We start from the raw sequence: 18279 nt of genomic DNA on the forward strand, positions 1-18279 counted from the left end.
AGCCAGTCGAGTGTCAGTCCTTTCTCTGTCTGTGCCGCAGAGTGGGAGCCCGAGTACAGCTTTAGTGCAAGCTGAAACAACAAGCTGAAGAAATTCAAATGCGGCTGCACACATCCCCCCCCCGCCCCTTCCAGTCCATCTCTTCCACAAATATGCAAACGCACACACACCTGTTGCACAGCCGGAAGTGCAGAGGCTGCTCTCTTAAGACACTTATCATAACCTCATGTGGTAGTAGCGCGTACTGAGCCACGTTGGCATTTGACAGCCATCCTTAATGTGGGAGTTTCTCTGTGCCAAAGTGGAACGGCCCCTGCTTTTTACCCAGAGGCCTGTGGTGACAGACTAACAACTGGGGCTTGCAGACTGATGGAATTGTTAGCGCCTAACCTGTCCTTTTTTGTAATTGAGTGCTCAAGGTGGATGTTTGTTTCAGACCTGACCGTTTGTAACATGTGTGATTGTATTGCCGGTAGCCAAGCAACAGAGCCAGCCCTTTACCTGAATTCCCTGCACACCTTGCTCATCATAAATCATCAGCAGCAAAAAAAAAAAAATCTTCTGCTCTTTTTCTTCACACCCTTTCGGTGGCTTTTCCTCGTCTTCATCTGGAACAATTCACCTCTGTGACTCCACTCTGACAAGCCTGCAATCTGGGCATGGCTCTACCTGTCTGCCCTAATGCAAATGCTGTTAAAGATTAATATGTATTAAAATCTCTACCGTTTACACGACATGTAAAAATCACAGAGCCGTGCATGCATACACAAAGGCGAGGCGGCAGACATGTTGTGATTTTCACTGCTTTTTTTTTTCCCCCTATTTTAGAGGTTTTGCTCACCTGTCTGCTCAACGTAGTTGTTTTAAGACATTAAGAAAACACTCTGGCTGTCATCAGCTTCTCTTAAAAATGTTCATTGAGCAGAAACACGCATGGAGTCCCGTACTCAGCCAGTGTCAACATTCTCTGCTCTGTGTTACTCTACATATGGCTGTCTTGTTTCTGATTGCATGTGGAGAAGTAAAGATAACCATATGACACTGAAGTCAGACTCAGCATAATTAATTATAAACATGTGTGCTCCTATTTTTAAAACTACGCCTTTCAGACAGCAAAGCTGACCAACATTAGACTGCAAGAGCAGGAACTATCAGACTTCCAAGAAGCTCCCTCCTCTTTAGAAAACGCTCTGTTTCTGTTTTTTAAAAACCGGTGTCAGTTAAGAGGATCTGATGTTGTTTTATGAGTCAGATGAGTCTAACGAGACTGTGTGGTTCTTCTAGCTTAGTCAGAAGGAAAAGTTGTTTGGCCTTGTTGTGTATAGGCCGAGGTAAAAAAAAAAAAAAAAAAAAGAAAAGAAAAAATACAAAGCATGTAATGGCTCTCTCATGCCATCCAAGAGGTAATTATCATTTGCTGTTCATGATGGAGGGTGGGTGGTAAAGGGCTGGCCGTGATGGCTGGCTTGTACAGCCAGTGTATGATCATCACGTCCTTGTGATGTGGTTCACATACGGTCAAAGAAACACTACGATCCCTGAGCAACGGTCCGTGACCACTGGATGCGGGGAGGACTGCTTTCCAAGTCAAATCAGCTCCTGCATGGGAAGGACTGTTGACACTGTCGCACGGAAGGGTTGTTTATGCTGCGACACCCGACGGATAGAAACATGGAGCCATAATTGGCTCGACCACCTCCGCAACCCTCAGCAGCAATATGAAATTGCTGCAGGTGAGCAACTTTATCCAAGTGATGGATCTCCTCGTTCACGCTGGAGCCCCATTTTTTACTTAAAATCCCTGGTTTCGGCAGATAATTTATTACGTAACACTTTTCTCCTCTCAAAACGTAGAGAAAGGTTTTTTTTTTTCCACAATTTTTGCAAATTTCTATCAATTCAGCTCTCCCTTGTGCTTTCCTTTCTTTCTTTCTTTTTTTTAGTTGGGCCCAACAAGCCCCGTTTGGCCCATTATGTGTCTGCTGAAGGTTCGCGTTTGGGTCACGTGTCTGATGACCTCAGAGACTGCAGGCCGATGAGCCTCATCGCGGGAGTTCTGCAAGTTTACGTAGCCTATCAAACTTTTTATGCAAGTTACATTCTGCTTTAATGCTTTTTGTTTGTTTGTTTTTTCCCCACATAACCCAGCTGAAAAAAAATTGGATAAAACATTTGAAAGTCATTTAAAGTTCTACTGACAAAAGATGGAAGGTGACCATCGCTCCACTTTTAACGTGAAATATATTATAGCCTACTGTACCTTCAAAAGCGCGTTGTCATTCGTTGCAAAAATTGATTATTCTAAAAATTTCTTAAGTGGATTCATTTAATCTATATGTTGCTTTGTCGCACAGTTAAACCCCAGATATATACGTTTTTGCAACTACAGAAAAAAAAAAGCTCAAATTAAATGGAATGAGGTGAGAACGATCTGGACTATTTTAATGGCCAAAATATATTTTAAAAAACTGCTCCATGTGGGGGACAGAAAATATGTGCTCAAAACATTTCTTATTAACTATCCTAATGATCCGTGACGCATGGTTGAAAGTAGGCTTTGTGAGAGCACGCACATTGTTTTTGTTTTTTTCCTTATGAAAAACAGCTTGCTAGTCATGTAAAACAGACCAGAAAACATCATTACCCTGAATTTAGCATAGCTAGTAGAAAGCAAGGAGGTTTAAAAATCTTTTTAGTTGTGTGTGTGTGTGTATATATATATGTGTGTGTGTGTGTGTGTGTGTGTGTGTGTGTGTGTATATATATATATATATATATGTGTGTGTGTGTGTGTGTGTGTGTTTGTGTTTAGGATTCCCCAAACAAGCTGCAAACTCTTAGGAAACCAGTAACAGCCAAACAATTTAATAAGCTACATTCAATTTCATTGTGCAACACTTGTCAATTGTTAATGCTCTATACTCCAACATAAGACCAATGCCAATTTTGTCCAAATGTGCGTGGAGATTTCCATGCTTTCTGTGAAGCTAATTGCACTTCATTCAACGTACCTTAATCTAATAAATAAACTTCTCTGAGGAGCCCTCTTGCATAGGCGACATTTTTAGAGGAGTGAGAAAACAATGCTCCATTTTATCAAATCAGAAACGACAACAAAAGCAACAACAACAACAACAAAAAAGCATACAAACATTTAAAAAAAAACAATAGCAATTAACAAGCACCCTGAAACACTCATGCAAAGTGTTTTCCCTTTTCCTTTGACTGCGTGTTCATGAAGTTATACATTACCCCATTTTGCCCAAAGACATTTGCAGAAGTGTGCAGTAAAGAGTCTGAGAGGAATTATGGTGACGGATGGAGAAGCAGTCACACATCAGTCCTTCAGAACACCTGCCCTGCAAGTTCTTTTAGACAACAAGTCTGTCGTATTGACTGTTTACTCCATTGTCCTTGGTGTCACGGTGTTTAGCTGGGAGGAGAGTGGAGTGGAGGGGGGGAGGGAGGCGGGGGGATCTCATGCTCAACAGCGCAAATCTGGGTCCCAGGGCCCCGAGTCCTTCATAGAAGTGTGGCGGTGGGAGTGAACTGAAGCAACAGGGGACAAACTTGGAGTGTCTTCACTCACACGGCCCCCACTCCCCTCCATCTTTTTTTGCCATCAGTCCACGGAGCTGATGTCACAGCGCCGAGGCGGCGACCGGCTGGATGGCGTCACGGTTGGCTGTCATTCTCTTGAAGGCCAGAGGGGAGGCAATGTCACAGCTGTGGGGAGATAGCGCACTGCCACTGGCCGGCTGCCACGTGGGTCCGGTCACATAGGCCGACGTGGTGGCGCTGTACCCCATGTAGGGTGACACTTGGGTGGGAGGGTGGTAGGGTGGGATGCTGGGTGCTGTGACATAGCTGTTCACTGTGGGCAATCCATTCGGCGTCTGGGTATGAAAAGAAGGGGACAAAAAGAGAGGAGACGGAAGGATTAGATGGTGAACATTTGCATTAAAGATCTGAAAAGGTCACAAGTAAATTTCTTTCCCCCCCCCTTTATTTGGCTCTCTGAAGCTTCTTTCTCCCAAAAAGAAATATAATAAACCAGATACCTTCTTTTATTTTCAGTGTAGAAAATAATCAGATTAAATTGAGAGAGTATCCCAGGCAGGCAGACACACACACACACACACACACACACACACACAAGCGACTGTAGAAATAAGTGAAAGTAATGTTGGTTGAATTATAAACACTTCAGAGACTTCAATTCGGACTTAGCAGCCCTCATATAAAAAGAACACTTTTCCAATTTTGATGAAAGTACGAGTGGTCAATTATGTGCTCTCATGCTCCTGGAACATATTAAATGAGGATAAAAACCATACATGCACATACGCTCGTCAGTGTATGGGCCTTGTTTTCCGCGCAAAAGTGGACGTACCACCGGTGGCATTGATATTCCACGCCAGCCGATGCAAGACAGCCTTGTTGCAACAAAACAGATGTCATGACAGATTGAGAGTGAAAAGGCAGAGAGAGGGAAAATATGATAGAGAATGAGGCAAGCATAGAGTTCAGAGTATGAATGGGCTTTGCTTCTCTGGCACAGTGACAGCATTTAACTTGAGGAATTCACCAAAGCATCTGGAACAGGGAGGCAGAATATCTGTTCACGGGTGGTCCGCAAGTACAGCAAATTATTTCTACGATTGGGAATTTTTCTCTTCCTCCGACTTTTTTTTTTTCACATACATTTCTGGCTGGTCATGGGTGCTTCTTTAGGATGAATAAAAGGGACATTTGTTGCAAACCTGAAGCGCAAATGTAGAGCAAGATCTATTTTTGTGTTTGAGAGTATTCCCGTGTGCTGCGTGCGGGTGTTTGTGGGTAAGTGTTTGTGGATGTTTGTGTCTTCTTAGGCTCAAACTCAGGCTGCCGAATTAGATTTCATTAAGTGCCCCACAAGCTTTTGCTTTGTGCTTTTCGTCTGAAACAATTCAAACGAGACCATGTCCCACAAATGAGATGCACTGTGTATAGCACACATGACCGGTGTATACACACAGCTGCTTACACACATACAGAGCCATGTAAACACGCTTTCGCTTTAATGTGATTCACTACTCCAAGAAATGACCTCACAGCATAGTCAACACCAGTCTGACACAAGATCAACAAAATTAAAAAGGTTTATAAAAGGTGGATTTATTGCACAGCTCCTGTTCAGACTACATCATTTGTTCGCTGTACCTATTTTTTTATTTTTTATTTTTTTTATTTTGTAAGTTGGTCCACTCCTTGAGCACTAAACATTTTACACGAGGATGTACTTATATTTATATTCACTTCAGATAATAATGTGTAATTGATTAAATTCTTAGAATGTTAAGAATCTGAAAACATAAGGGCCTGTTTTAGAAAATCTATATGCTAGTTTGTTTTTTAATGGCCTACTGCATTTTAAACGGCCAGATAGAAAATCTGCTGTGTAATGAACAGGCCAGAGAATCACCGTCGTCATAATTCGAGCGACTTTTCTACCTTTTTGCATTTAACTGAGCAAATCCAGAATCGAGTCCTGCTCTAAACCCGCTGTTTCAGCACATCAATGAGATAAATAACTGCAGTGTTTAAACATGTCAGAGCCTGGGTACTTTGGCGAGGGTGGGCAGCTGGGAGGGGGGGCAGAAAATAGTGGGTTTTACTGGATGTTTCAATCGTTTTCGAGATATTATGGGATCAGTTTAGGAGCCTCCGCAAAGACTTAACACGTGACTTCAACTTAAACCTGTTTTAATGATGCTCCTCTCTCGGAGAAAAACCTGAGAGTCGCATGGGTGCATCTGTCCGCTCTCTTCCCCTGATCAGCTCCCGCAGGCGACATGTTTCCACCCGCAGACTTTGGCCTTACAGTGACTGAGCCCAAGTGGCTCACTAGATTCAGGCCTGCTGATATTCGACCAAAAACTACAGATAGAAAAGCAGACTTTCAGAACCTCTGAAGAAAACACGAAACAGGCCTGCTGCCAAGTGAAAGCGTTTGCTTTTAGTTGTTAAAGTTACTATTGCTGAGTTCTAGGAGTGTTTGAACGCGACCACTGTCCGACACACACGCAACAATCAGATCTATTTAACATCTTAGCAGGCTGCAGCGGCCGCCTGCGTGGAATCTCAGTGATAAACAAAAAGGCATTTTTAATCCTCACTCCGGCTTCACCGTTCTTTGTTTTTCATGCAGTAAACTCGGTCATTTATTATTGTTGTTCTTTTCTGCATTGGACGTCCAGCTTCTGTTTCCTCTATAGCCGCCTGAACTATCCGCTCAGACGGTTGGTGCGTCTGAATCCGACAGCGTCGGGCCTGTTTTTGCGCAGAAAGAGCCGGAAAAGCCCTGCGCAATAATGCGTCATGGAAACGCTTCGACAATTGCGCGCCCTGTCACAATGGGGGGGAAAAAATGACTAATAATAAATAAAGCACGCGCATGCGCAAGCACGGCTCCTGTCACGATGACCCTCCATGTGCTACCTGATCCGGGAAAACAGAAATTTAAGCCGTTAAGAATGTGTGCAGAAAGTAAATGTATTGGTTTTGAATAGCCCAACTAAAATAAACAGCATACTCTTAAATGTTGGGTTAACCGTATAATTTCAAGTATTGCAATGTAGGAAGCAGGGAAACTTTAATATATTATTGTGTAAATCAATGCAAGTGTTTGTTTGTTTTTCTTATTTTTCACTTGACGTTTGATCTACTTTTTTTTTTTTTAAAAAGAGAGAAACTGATAAACATCTCTAAATTTGAAGCCTGCACCACGGTTGTAATAGCCTAAATAAATAAATAAATTTAGTTGTAACAAAATGATATCCTGTAGTCTGCTATTTTTGCTTTAGCTGAGAGGTTCAAATCTTAACTGCAGAACCTCAAAACTGACCCTTTGAAATTCTGTGTTCCAGCATAATTTACCAGGAGACCGAAAACTGGTGATTGCTGTTTTTTTTGTTTTTTTTTTAAGGATTTTTAAGGGGTTCAAAATCATTTCAGAGTGCAGCGCAGCTCCACAATTGCTTTTACAACAAAAAACATATATATAGCCTATATATGCAAATAATCAATTAAAATGTAAAACTCTTTGACTTTATTATATAATTTGCATAGTAATTATCCATAAACGCTGCTGACCAAGCAGGAGGTGTCTGGAGGAGGAGCTGTGATGCCAAAATGAATAGTAGTAAGATATTCTATAAATGCACCATTATAACCTATAGAAGGAGCGCTGAGAGGAGACATTTCCTGACCACCTAATAATCATACTAGATAAATTCTCAACACAGCGCTGGGTTAGTGGCCTAATCGCTGTAAGCCAGGATTGTAGGTCGCAAAAAAATAAAAAATAAAATGGGACGTGTCCACGTTTTACCTGCGTGTATTTTGCTTCAGGTAATAAATGCGGTTTATCCATGCCACTGACTAGCGGAGAGCTTGCTGGTGGGAAATGACTCCTGTTTATAGCGCTCCATTCCTCTAGTTTGGCGCTGGGAAAGGGTGGACTGTCACTAACTGGAGGGGGCAAAAGAGAAAGAGAGAAGAGAAGAAAAAGGGAAGGTCAGGAAGGAGGCTTGAACTATTTCGGGGAAGAAGAAAAAAAGTAGCGGCACAGGCCGCTGTTACTCATGCATCTTATCGGCAGCAGGTTGGCCTGGTTGCATAAGAAGAATTAAACCCTGGGATATTTTGTCAGTGAAGCGTGTGGATTTAGTCGTTTTACGCACAAATGGCGTTATGTTGACGCGCATCGTGTGCGTAAAGTCTTTGGGAATGCTCATGTTCAAGGTCAAGTCATCAGAAACGTCAAATTCATCGTCTGATATCAAATGTATTTATTTATTTATTTATTTAAATCTGGGAATTAGACTTACTTTCTTTCCCATTCGTCTGTAACTTGGACAAAACTCCAAAATTCTCATTCGAATTTTATTCTAATGGCTTCCATCATAAATCTAAGCCTGTTAACTCCATTAAGGGAATTCCTTCCTTTGTTTTTTTTTTTCATTCTTTCTTTTCTTTTGGTAAGATTTTTTTTAAATAATTTAATTTTTTGCTATGGGCATTTAAACGCCAACACTGACAAAAAAAGTGAAGTTATCCGTCTAAACACAATGCGTTTAGGCAGAGTGAGACCAAATGTGCTGGTTCCTCCTGAAGATCAGATGAAGAATGAGGCCCAGCTGAAGACTGTAAGACGACTCTCTGGTGGGTCAGGGACACTAAAGCCCATCAAATCGTGATGGACAAATTAGATTTACTTCCTTCCTCTTCAGTGCGTAATGACTATTATAGGCTATTATACAACTCTCCAAATGTTCCCCATGCAGGCAACCCCAACCATGTCATACGAGCTTTAAACTTAATGCATTTTGTAGATTAAAATAGCTTCTTCTTCTTTCTTTTTCTTTTGCTAGATTGAATTCACCCTCTGTGGTTTTGTTTGTTAGGCCTGCACGTTGCAGGCAGCGTGTATTTATCCCCCATAACATCCTAATAGTTTCTGAAATATATATATATATTTAAGCCTGCGTGTTTCTTAATCACCAGCCACTTCCCATAAATTTTGAATCCACTTTTTAAAGTGATATGACGGGCGAAATTGCTTCAGTTCACACCAGTTCTCACGGCACCAAATGAACTTTAAAAAGCCAGCGTTCAAAAAGCTGCCACAAACATCTGCTAATAATTTGCAAATGCATAAATTGTTTGAAGAGGCAGACTTTCAAAACACAATCCTCCCCTCGTGATTCCTTGCGGATATCTGCCTTACATTTGTCTTGTTGAAGTTGCCCGGTTAGTAGCTTTAGTGCGAGGAGCCAGAGTTCTGACAGCAGCAGGCGTCTCGCAGCGTACTTGACAGCGAGTCCCCTCTTGCCCCTGGTAAACAAGCTCGCCGAAAAAAATGCCTCTCACACCACAGAGCGCGGCCATTAACACTGATTTATGCCGGATCCCGTTTCACTGTTTCCAAAACATTTGTAGTCTTGTTGAGTGCAAAGCAGAGTTATCTGGGCCTACCTGCATGGGACGCACAGTCCACAGGACAAACACAACACACGCAGCAGAAAACACACGTTTTAATGCGAGCTGCCGCATTTCTTCACGCCGGGATTTCGCAGTCTGCTGGGATACACGATTTTGCGAAAAATAACAAAAGCAAACCTTTTTTTTTTTCATACACTCCATCTTTCCTTATGCTGCCCCTCTCGTATTCCATATCCGCCTCACAATTATTGTTATTATTAGTTCAAGTGGAGACATGCGTTTCCCTGACACCCTTTCAAATCCATATCAGCAGGCGGGTCAAATGACATTTAAGCTCTCTGTTTCCACAGAGGCCTGTGACTCTGCTCCAGTTGTTGCTTTTGGAGGCTTTTATAAATAACGTTAAGGGAAGAGAAACCATTTTATATAAATATATCTAACACACACACACACACACACACATTTTTGCAGCCTTTGCGCGCAAAGACCCTACAAGAGTTGTTTAAATGTGGTGCAATAAACAAACGTGATAAACCGCCCCCGTGTAGCCATGCTTACTTTGTTGCTCTGTAATCGACCGTATCCCCAGAATATCTGTTACAGAGTGCGACGACGGCCATATCCTGTGCATGGCCATGTGTCCGGGGAGGGTGGGCATGCCAGGGGGAGTGGGCACTTTGGATGTCGGGTATGAGTATAAGTGGTTGTAGGGTATCGTTGGTTGTGGCGGTGGATGAGGCGCCTGCTTGCCCGACTCATACTGGCTCTGCTGGGAAAGATTCCCAATCTTGTTCCGGAGGATCCGACTGATGGAGCTGACGGAGGGTAGATTGAACTTGTCGCAAACCCCGTCAGCCAGTAGCCTGTCCCGGATCTCCCAGGCAAAAATCCCCGGGTCTCTCTGCTTGTATGTCCGTATGTGCTTGACAACGGTGGGGGTGGTGACCCGCGGCTTGCTCCCCCCAATGGCCCCCGGTAGGATGGAGCCGGTCTCGTTGTAGCGGGCCAGGATCTTACTCACGCAGCCGTGGGAGACGCGCAGCTGCCTGCTGATGTCACAGGGTCGAATCCCGAGTTGGGCCAGCTCCACTATCCTGAGCCGGATGGCGTTGGGGAGCGGCCGGCCGTTTACGAAAACACCACCGAGTTGGTTCACCTCGCCGAAGGCAGGCTCTGGTGTCAAAAACAAACACACAAGAGGGCACAACAATGAGACAAACAACCCAAGGCCAACTACACACACACTCCCAACCACTTCGCTCATTTCGCAAGATTTTGTATGCAGAATATTCTAAAATGTGCTACAGCAATTAAATTCAGCAAAATGACAACTATGTTTGAATCTCTTTTTTTTTCTTTTGCACGTTTTTCATTTGAGAGCATCGCGAGGCTCTCCTTCAAAAACAATTCTACCGTTGCACACAGACGCGGCTCCTTTGCGCTTTGTTTTAACGAAGCTTTCACTTATAACGACCAACTTAAAAAGTTTGAGCTCAGCGGGATGTTTGGTTAAAAACTACCAACAAACAGCAGGCTGATGGCTGTCCCAGCCTTCGTGCACACTAAACTCCTCACTGCCAAAAGCCCGTGCGTAACGGTCACATAGTTGTCTGGTGTCTGAACTCTGGTTTAAGGGTTGAAGCGACGCTTTAAAACATCACAGACCGACAATATGTCACCAGATTCCCTCACACTTTCCGCGAGACGCTGAACCGTCTGCCGCATCCCTGTCAAGGAGGGGAAAAAAAAAAAAAAAAAAGATCCAACTCTGAACTCACCCATCGTGTTAAAGCCGCAAACGAAGAAAACTGTGTCCGGTTTGAGCCCCCTGCGTGGATCCTGCTCCGCGTCCAGCGTGCCCGCCGTCCAGAATCGCCTTCAAGAAAAATCTTCTTGCGCGATAAGGAACAAGAGGGACAAAATTCTCGATCTGTTTCCTGAAAGCGCTGGAGACAGGCTTACATTTCAATCTGTTGAATTCGGGAGGCCGGGCTTCCGAGGCTCCTGCGCCGCTGATTGGCTCGCTTCTCCCATCTGCGTTCAAGATCGCACAGTGCCGTGCTGCCATTGGCCCAAAAGTTTGACATGACAGGTTCATAGAGGTGCCCCCCCACCACCACCACCACTGCTCATCCACCCACCCCCCTCCTCCTCCTCGCCTTGCTCTCCCATCAGAAAGGAAAAACCGAGGAAATACCACCATGATCGCGTTTGTTATTGAGACAGATAGGATGAGTAGGATGCAACATCAAGATTGTGGGTCAGATCTTCACCTTTCCAGCAGTGATGTGGCAGCAGATGAAAAGATACGTCAAGAGTTCCTGTCGGTGACCATCACCGGTGGAAACCACCTGGAAAAAATACTGTTTGCATACAAGAACATAGATTATAGGTTTGTGTATTTAAATTTCCATAACCCAAGAGCTATCATCACTTATCAGATGCACCTTTTTAAAATCATTATCATAAACCCTTTAAATGTATAGCCTATGTTAAAAAGAAAGGGAAAAAAAGATAAGAAACGCTCAATTCTGCTGTATAAACATGACTTTGGGTGACTACGCTCCACTACACCACCCTTCATCTCAAGCATTTAAGAGGCATCATTAAGGCAACTGGGGAAATGATTGGTTTTGAGTAATGTAATTGAGTAATGTTTATAAACCGTGTCCCAATGCGCTTGGGAACAGTCCTGCTTTTTTTTTTTTTTTTTTTTTTTTTTTTGTCGCCATGTCTTTATTTAGTTATTATTCTACTTTCAGCATCACGCAATGGCCTGCTGAACGTTGTGAAACACACAAAAAAATGCAGAGGCTTCGAGCAGGGATGGTGCAGAAAATAAGGCGGTTAAAAAAAAGGAACATGCTGAATCTGTTCCGCCATGAAGCTCCGTGCCAGCTTAAAATTAATTATTGTCTGATTTATTTAGATGTTTCTGATCGAGCGTTCCACTTGTGCCGCTCAAGTCAGTCGCATTTCACTTTTCCGCTTTAAACTCTTAAACCATTTGAATTGCATTAAGGCTTTGCGCAAATGTTGTCTTAAATTACGCAAAGCACCCGATAATGTAGTGCAGCCTTTCGGGGCTATATTAGATCAAAATGATTAGGTTTCCTTTCTTACGCTTGGTGTAATTTCCTCTCGGGAATGATGTTTGTGAACCAGCATCTTCAGCAGTGATTATTCCTGTCTTTAATGCCCTCACAGCACAGAGAGCCCACTTGCAGGCAATAAGGAAGATTTGTTGCCTCCCGACACGAGAAACAAACACACGCCGTAACTTTGCCTCTCCACTCTCTCCCCATTGGGGCGCGCGCTTTTGGGTTTTTCTCGTGTCATATTTTAGAAAGGCCACGGCGCATGACTGACCTTCATTTCGCAATCTAAAGGGATCAGCGTGCATGCAAACATCAAACGGCTCTCCCGTGGAAGTGCAATAAGGAGTATTGTTGGAAACCTCTGCTGACATGGCTCCGAGGGGCCAAAATGTACACAAAGTATAGTCCTCGGTGTTGGCTTCGGCGCGCGCAGCTCTCGGGGCCGGATGCAACACGGTAAACGTCTGATATTTTTGTTTACCTTTCCCACCTTTTTCAGGGTGGCGTAAATCCACGAAACGGTACAAATTACAGTGCACGCCCCCAGCCGTGTTAGTTTTTTGGTAGGCGTAAAGGAGCGTTTTATCTAGCGATAGTTTTGTTTACATGGAGGCTTATAAGCCTCGAGACGAATAAATGGGGTCTTAGCTGGCCTTTTCTTCTCCTGCTCACTGCAGCACCTCTTCGTTCACCCCACCTGCCCACCCTGCTCGGCTCCCAGGCCACTAATGCGTCAAGGATAATGTTTACGGTGGGGAAACGTGCTCAACTTGTTTCCACTGAGGTGCCTCTGGTGGCTGAAATAACAAAGGGTCAGTGGTGGGGGATCAAAGGTCTCCGCAGGCTGCTCCATCTTCAGCCTTTTTCAGGCAGGACGGACGGACGTGAAACCTTCCTCCTTTTTGTCTGCAACAAAATAGATGTCCAGGTGGAGGGTAATGATACTGGAGGCGCGTGACGCCCCACCGCAAGCCAGAAATATTCACATTAAAGCGCTCGTGGCAGGAAAAAGGGAAGTTGTCGAAAAATAACTGAATGCTCATGGAGTCAAACAAATGATGTACAAATTGAAATCAGTAAACGGGATGCAAATGAGTGTTATCAGTATAGCTATTGTTATAGTTCTGTCCAAATTCAGATCATAATAAAATCATATTTAATTATTATTAATAATAATAATGATAATAATGTCCAAGTGGAATTTAACATGTTGAAACCCTATTTTTTCCCAACATAGTTCTAATCCGGTTGCAGATCTGCTGACGTTGCGGAACCTCCACGCATGATTTGCAGATTCGTCTGTTCTCAAACCCAAAAATCGTCCATGTCGAATTGAGTTGTGGACGCGCGGTCTGTGGGCAGCAGGGAGCTTCTCCGAAGCTTCTCTAAGCTTTAGGAGCTGCTTTGCGCGTTCTTATAACTCTATTTAATTTTTATTCAATAATATGGAGGTTAGTAGAATTATTATTTTTTTTTACTGCCTTTCAGTCCAAGTCTTGCAGGATTTTTGGGGGTCCTGCAGGACGTATTAAGGTATTTATTGTTACATGCAGCCAAGCAAACGACAGAATACTCTGCTGTGTTTCACAGATATTCAGCCATTGTTTGTTATGAGGACAAAAGAAAAAAATGCATCACATTTCCACATATGATAATCAACAATTTAACGCTTGATGGACATTTAGTAGAAGGATATATTTATAGAATATTTCCATACGTAGCCTTTCCTCGGGATTGTTCGCAGTTAGTTGACCTGCAACTTTTTTAGATAATTCCAAGCATTTTTTTCTTTTTTTTTTGCTGTATGACGTCCCATTAGATTTCAGTAGATACACTTTTTTTTAAGTAAGTTACTCGACAAACATCAATCAAAAATCAGAGGACTTTGTATGAATGATGATTTTCATCACTGACTATTTTCCTTGTTTGCAGCGTTCTTCTTTCTTTTGCAACCTGAGCAGCAGACATAAGCTCTAACAGCTGGATGGGGAAGCCGCTGGCTGCACTTGTGTATATCAGCTGTCTCTCTTGTCAAAGTGTTTGCTTTGGTAATAACTGTTTTCGCGACTAAGTCCTTGTTGGGTGAAGATGGCAGGGCAGAAATGTGGGCAAGTTCCGTGGTAGTTTTCCTTGAGAGAAACGTTTAGCCGCTGGTTGTCCTATTCGCAAACTGGGTGGAAATGCTTATGGAGCTGTTAATTGATCGACTTCTCAGGCTGACATCCCTTTGATAATCATGTGGGTAATTAACTTGGAGCACAGCGCCGAGAAAAGCGCACGCAAAGAAATATCCCCCCATTGCACAACGCGGTGATGCACCCATACATCACAAAGTGCACGTTGAGTGTTCTAATCCTCCTGTAGCACCCTGAATTGTTGAAGTGTTCAGAGCAGTTTGTTTACCTGTGTGTGCATGTGCGTGTGCGCGTGTGTGTGTGCTGTACCTGCAAAACGACGTTAAACATGGGATGATACAGACACTCCCACCTTATCACCTCCTTATCGAGGACTCATCATATGTTTTGCTTTTAATGTGCACGTTAAAAAAAATAAAAATTAAAAAAAAACGGGGTTACGTGCAGCACAGGCAGCCGATGCAATCTCGTTTTTGTATAAACCAAACAGCACTCTAACGGCCGATGGATTTCGATTATTCCTGATCGAAATGACTCAGGTGAAACCCCCTTCAGGTTCCATCACGATGCGGGTGACGGGTCTGCAGCAATCTCAAAAATTGAGCTTAAAACAACAACGTCTCTGTAAAGAAAGAAACTTTCTTTTTTTTCTGCAGGACGACCTGTGTGTGTGTGTGTTTTTTTTTTTTTTTTTTTTTTAACTCCCTCATCAAAACCATCCTCTCCCAAACATGCAGCCCGTGATATTTTTTATTTTTCCTCCAGTCTACGAGTGACAGAAATAAGAGATAAAAAAGGAAAAAAAATCAAATTCATGGCAGCAAATTAATATGTGCTTTGAAAAATGCGATCGAAACGGAGAAATGAGTCGGTTGTGTTTGAATCCACCTATTCTCCGTAATAAATGCGACCAAAAGAGGGCCATGAAGGCGATGATGAGGATGATGAGGATGCGAGGAGGTGGATTCCGCTCCCGCAATCAGTCACCGATCAGTCAAACGCGTCTTTCAGGCAATTTATCAGAAACAGTTCGCCAGTGGTTTTCGTGTCATTAGTTGCTTTTAAGGTAGTCTGAGCTACCAAAAGTCTCTTCATGCTCAGCCAATCACGTCGCGCCGTCATCATCCAGATGTTGAATGAACAGACAGACAGAAATACCAAGGCATAAACACACAATAAAATCGCACGTGGATGCGCTTCATTGACGTGTTATTATTCCACTTCAGTAGCAGCCCACTGAGTTAGCTTTGAGAATGAATGAATAGCTTAACAACGAGCAATTTGATAGAAGTCCAAAGACTGCGACATATTTTTCAGTTGTAACGTTGGGAATTTTTTTTAATACACTTGCAAATTGGAAGAGGAAAAACTTTATTCATATTATTGACACCATTAGGGTATATTTTCTGATATCACGCTTCGGCTGAACGGTGCAAATCCTCTGTTTGATGCGGCCATGTACTTCTCAATCTGATCAGATTCATCCGCGCTGATCTGCCGCGTCACACGCGTGACTTCTCATCGGCGGTTCTACTTGATCTCCTTAAGACTCATTCTCAGTCAGGAGACGACCATCTTATTGGCCCGTGGAAACAAATGCTCCCAGTTTGTCGGTTTAATGTTCCCAGTAAGATCCTGTGGGGAAATCTAAGTCCCCACTAATGGCTTATTATGGGGGGGGCGCAGTGTTTCAGAGAGATTGGGGGTCTGACACCTCATCTGAACTGTCCCCAAATTGACTGACATCCGAAGTGAAAAACTGGCGTGCAAAGAGTAGCTATTTATCGGTGCAGATTCTGCTTTGATTAATAAAACAAAGGCTCTACTAATCCTCAGGTGGAGAGGGGAGTGATGCCGCCTCCAGCTGTCTGATATACAAAGGAGACGGGACTACGCGGATATTTAATGTGTGGAAATTGATGGTTTTTAGTCGAACGCTGTCACTTGGGCGCCTTTAAAATAACCCGCGCTGATGACTCTAACCTTTGCAGCCCAAAACGGCGCTGACACCATTAAAGTATTTCTGCAGGTTAGCACTTCTCCCGGCCTGAGTGGCCCGGTAACTTTAGTGCGGCCTTAATGAGGACGAACGCCGGGTTAACGACGTATGTAGTCGTGTTTCAGAGGCCAGGCCTGGGTTTCAGCGGAGAGGGACAAAAAGAAACAATATTTACGACACTTTTAAGCATACATCACTTTGACATCTGTTCGTCTGGCACCTGGCATCCATTAGTATTAAATATTTCATCTCGCCCTAATTTGGAGCCCTCTTTGTCCCGACCCAAGGACACTGGGAGAATTTAAAGAAAGAAAGAAAGAAAAAAAACTTCACTTTGTGCAGAAAAGTGCAAATGGGGTGTTGATACAGACCACACCGCTGCGTTATACCCAATGGACGCGAGGAATCGTGACTGTACTTATATTTAATTTCCCCATCCAGTCTGATTCCTCGCGCAAGAGCAGAAACATTCCTGCAATTAGTCAGGTTTTTGGCGCAGGAGCGTCAGGTTTGAACACGGTGTTATTAGATTACAGAGTGGACCGAGGGCTCAGTATCCTCACACACTAACAGAAGTCCAAGAGAGTCAGATGTGTTATGTCAGAGAGGACTTTGACAAATCACCCAGACTCTGATATTTTGTTTTCTAAGTGGGAGTCTGGTGCCTGGAAAACAAGACACCCAAGCAACCTCTCATTATTCTTTCTCTTAAAAAAAAAAAACTTTAACTGATGCATTCATTTCTCTGTAATGAAGAGGATGTTAAATCAGCACTGAGGCCTGCTGGATCTGTTACACCCATTATTATGGAACTGGCGTGGAAATGAAGAGACTTAGATGATTTAAAAAATGTGATGTTAGTGAGATGTGAAGTTTAGTCAGAGGGCCCAAGCATAGTTTCAACAACATTAGTGGAACAAGCAGACAACCTCCTGACTCTGTGTCTAAAATCTTCTTCTTCTTCTTGTGTGGCTTTCTTCTTTTGTCTCCTTGCTGGTCTCGCGCTCTGTATAAGGTCACGGATGCTGCTGATCCAGTGCCGCCGCTCTGCAACAACCAGACTGCGGGGTTATTGCAAAATACAGTGGCGCCATCTTGTGGGTCTTTTAGTGAAACGACGTGAACGCCCGTGGAGAGGTTTTCTCTCGTGGCATTTGGAGAAATTACTCCACAACTATTCCCAAGATAAAGAGCCCTTGCACCATCCACCATCACAGGTGTCTATCGGTTTATCTCACTTACATTCGATTTCCCTGGATATGTGCACGTTGATATGTATGGTCTCTTAAGTCATCCCTCTTACTTTGATGTGAGCACAATTAAGTATTGGCTTTATAGTCAAATTCCCTCTGCTTTACATCTCATTAATGATCGATGATCTCACACCGAACATGTTGCAGGATTTGCAGCGGTCTTTGACGTCCTAAGTGGCGGAATCTTTTGCGTTTTCATGCATGAGCAGCGGCTGCATAAATCTGAAAAGTGAAAGCCTGTACGTGCAGCTGGCCCAACAGCAGCCTCTCCTCTCCTCTCCTCTCAGCGTCTGTGCACAAAGCGCTGAACGGTGACTGCAGCCCTTTCTTTCAGATCATGCTCACAATGAGTTCACTGACTGTCCCTCGGCTCCACAGCAGGCTGCTGCATGTGAGGAAGAGCAAACTCAAACATGCCACACTGAGCAGACAGCAGACACAGAGGGCCTGTCAGCAGAGAGGATTGTGTGGAGACATTCGCGCTGGGTTTCTATTTGCTGCGATCACACTGGCTTAAGGAATTCTAACAAAGACTAAAGTGAACTAAACTCCACCCAGAGTTTGTGGTCGTTTGAAAAGGTCTGAGGGCGCCACAAGAGACCTGTCCCTCAATGTGAGTCCTGTAGAGGGCGACCGAGTATCACACATTGGTATCTCTTAGTGCTTAAGTAAGAGGGCTTGGGTACAAGTGTCATTATAACAGGTTTTTTTTTGTTTGTTTGTTTTTTAATGTGTTTGATGTAATTCACTTTATGCCTTTGGTGGTCTGCCTGATCACTTCTCTGTGTCCTCTGCATCTCAGAGATAAA

The 18279-nt window shown here is 43.5% G+C and overlaps 2 protein-coding genes across 5 annotated transcripts in view; one reads left to right on the plus strand and one right to left on the minus strand.

Moving 5' to 3' along the window:
• slc25a21 (solute carrier family 25 member 21) overlaps positions 1-18279 on the plus strand; it is a 109328-nt gene that overhangs the window by 88794 nt on the left and 2255 nt on the right. Inside the window, exon 12 of one of the 4 annotated variants that reach the window (XM_075448712.1) lies at positions 17233-17434. The exons of the other annotated variants lie outside the window; for them this stretch is intronic. Within the exon in view, the coding sequence (XP_075304827.1) occupies positions 17233-17434 (202 nt within the window). The remainder of the gene's footprint in view (positions 1-17232; positions 17435-18279) is intronic. 4 annotated transcript variants of the gene reach the window in all.
• pax9 (paired box 9) lies at positions 2850-10928 on the minus strand. The gene is made up of 4 exons (XM_075448716.1): positions 10764-10928; positions 9544-10158; positions 7373-7512; positions 2850-3896 (listed from the first exon to the last, which is right to left on the minus strand). Exons 1-4 carry the CDS (start codon positions 10765-10767, stop codon positions 3642-3644), a joined length of 1014 nt encoding a protein of 337 aa, XP_075304831.1. The 5' UTR covers positions 10768-10928; the 3' UTR covers positions 2850-3641.

This window comes from Odontesthes bonariensis, chromosome 17, assembly GCF_027942865.1.
Source record: "Odontesthes bonariensis isolate fOdoBon6 chromosome 17, fOdoBon6.hap1, whole genome shotgun sequence".
Classification (NCBI taxonomy): Eukaryota; Metazoa; Chordata; class Actinopteri; order Atheriniformes; family Atherinopsidae; genus Odontesthes; species Odontesthes bonariensis.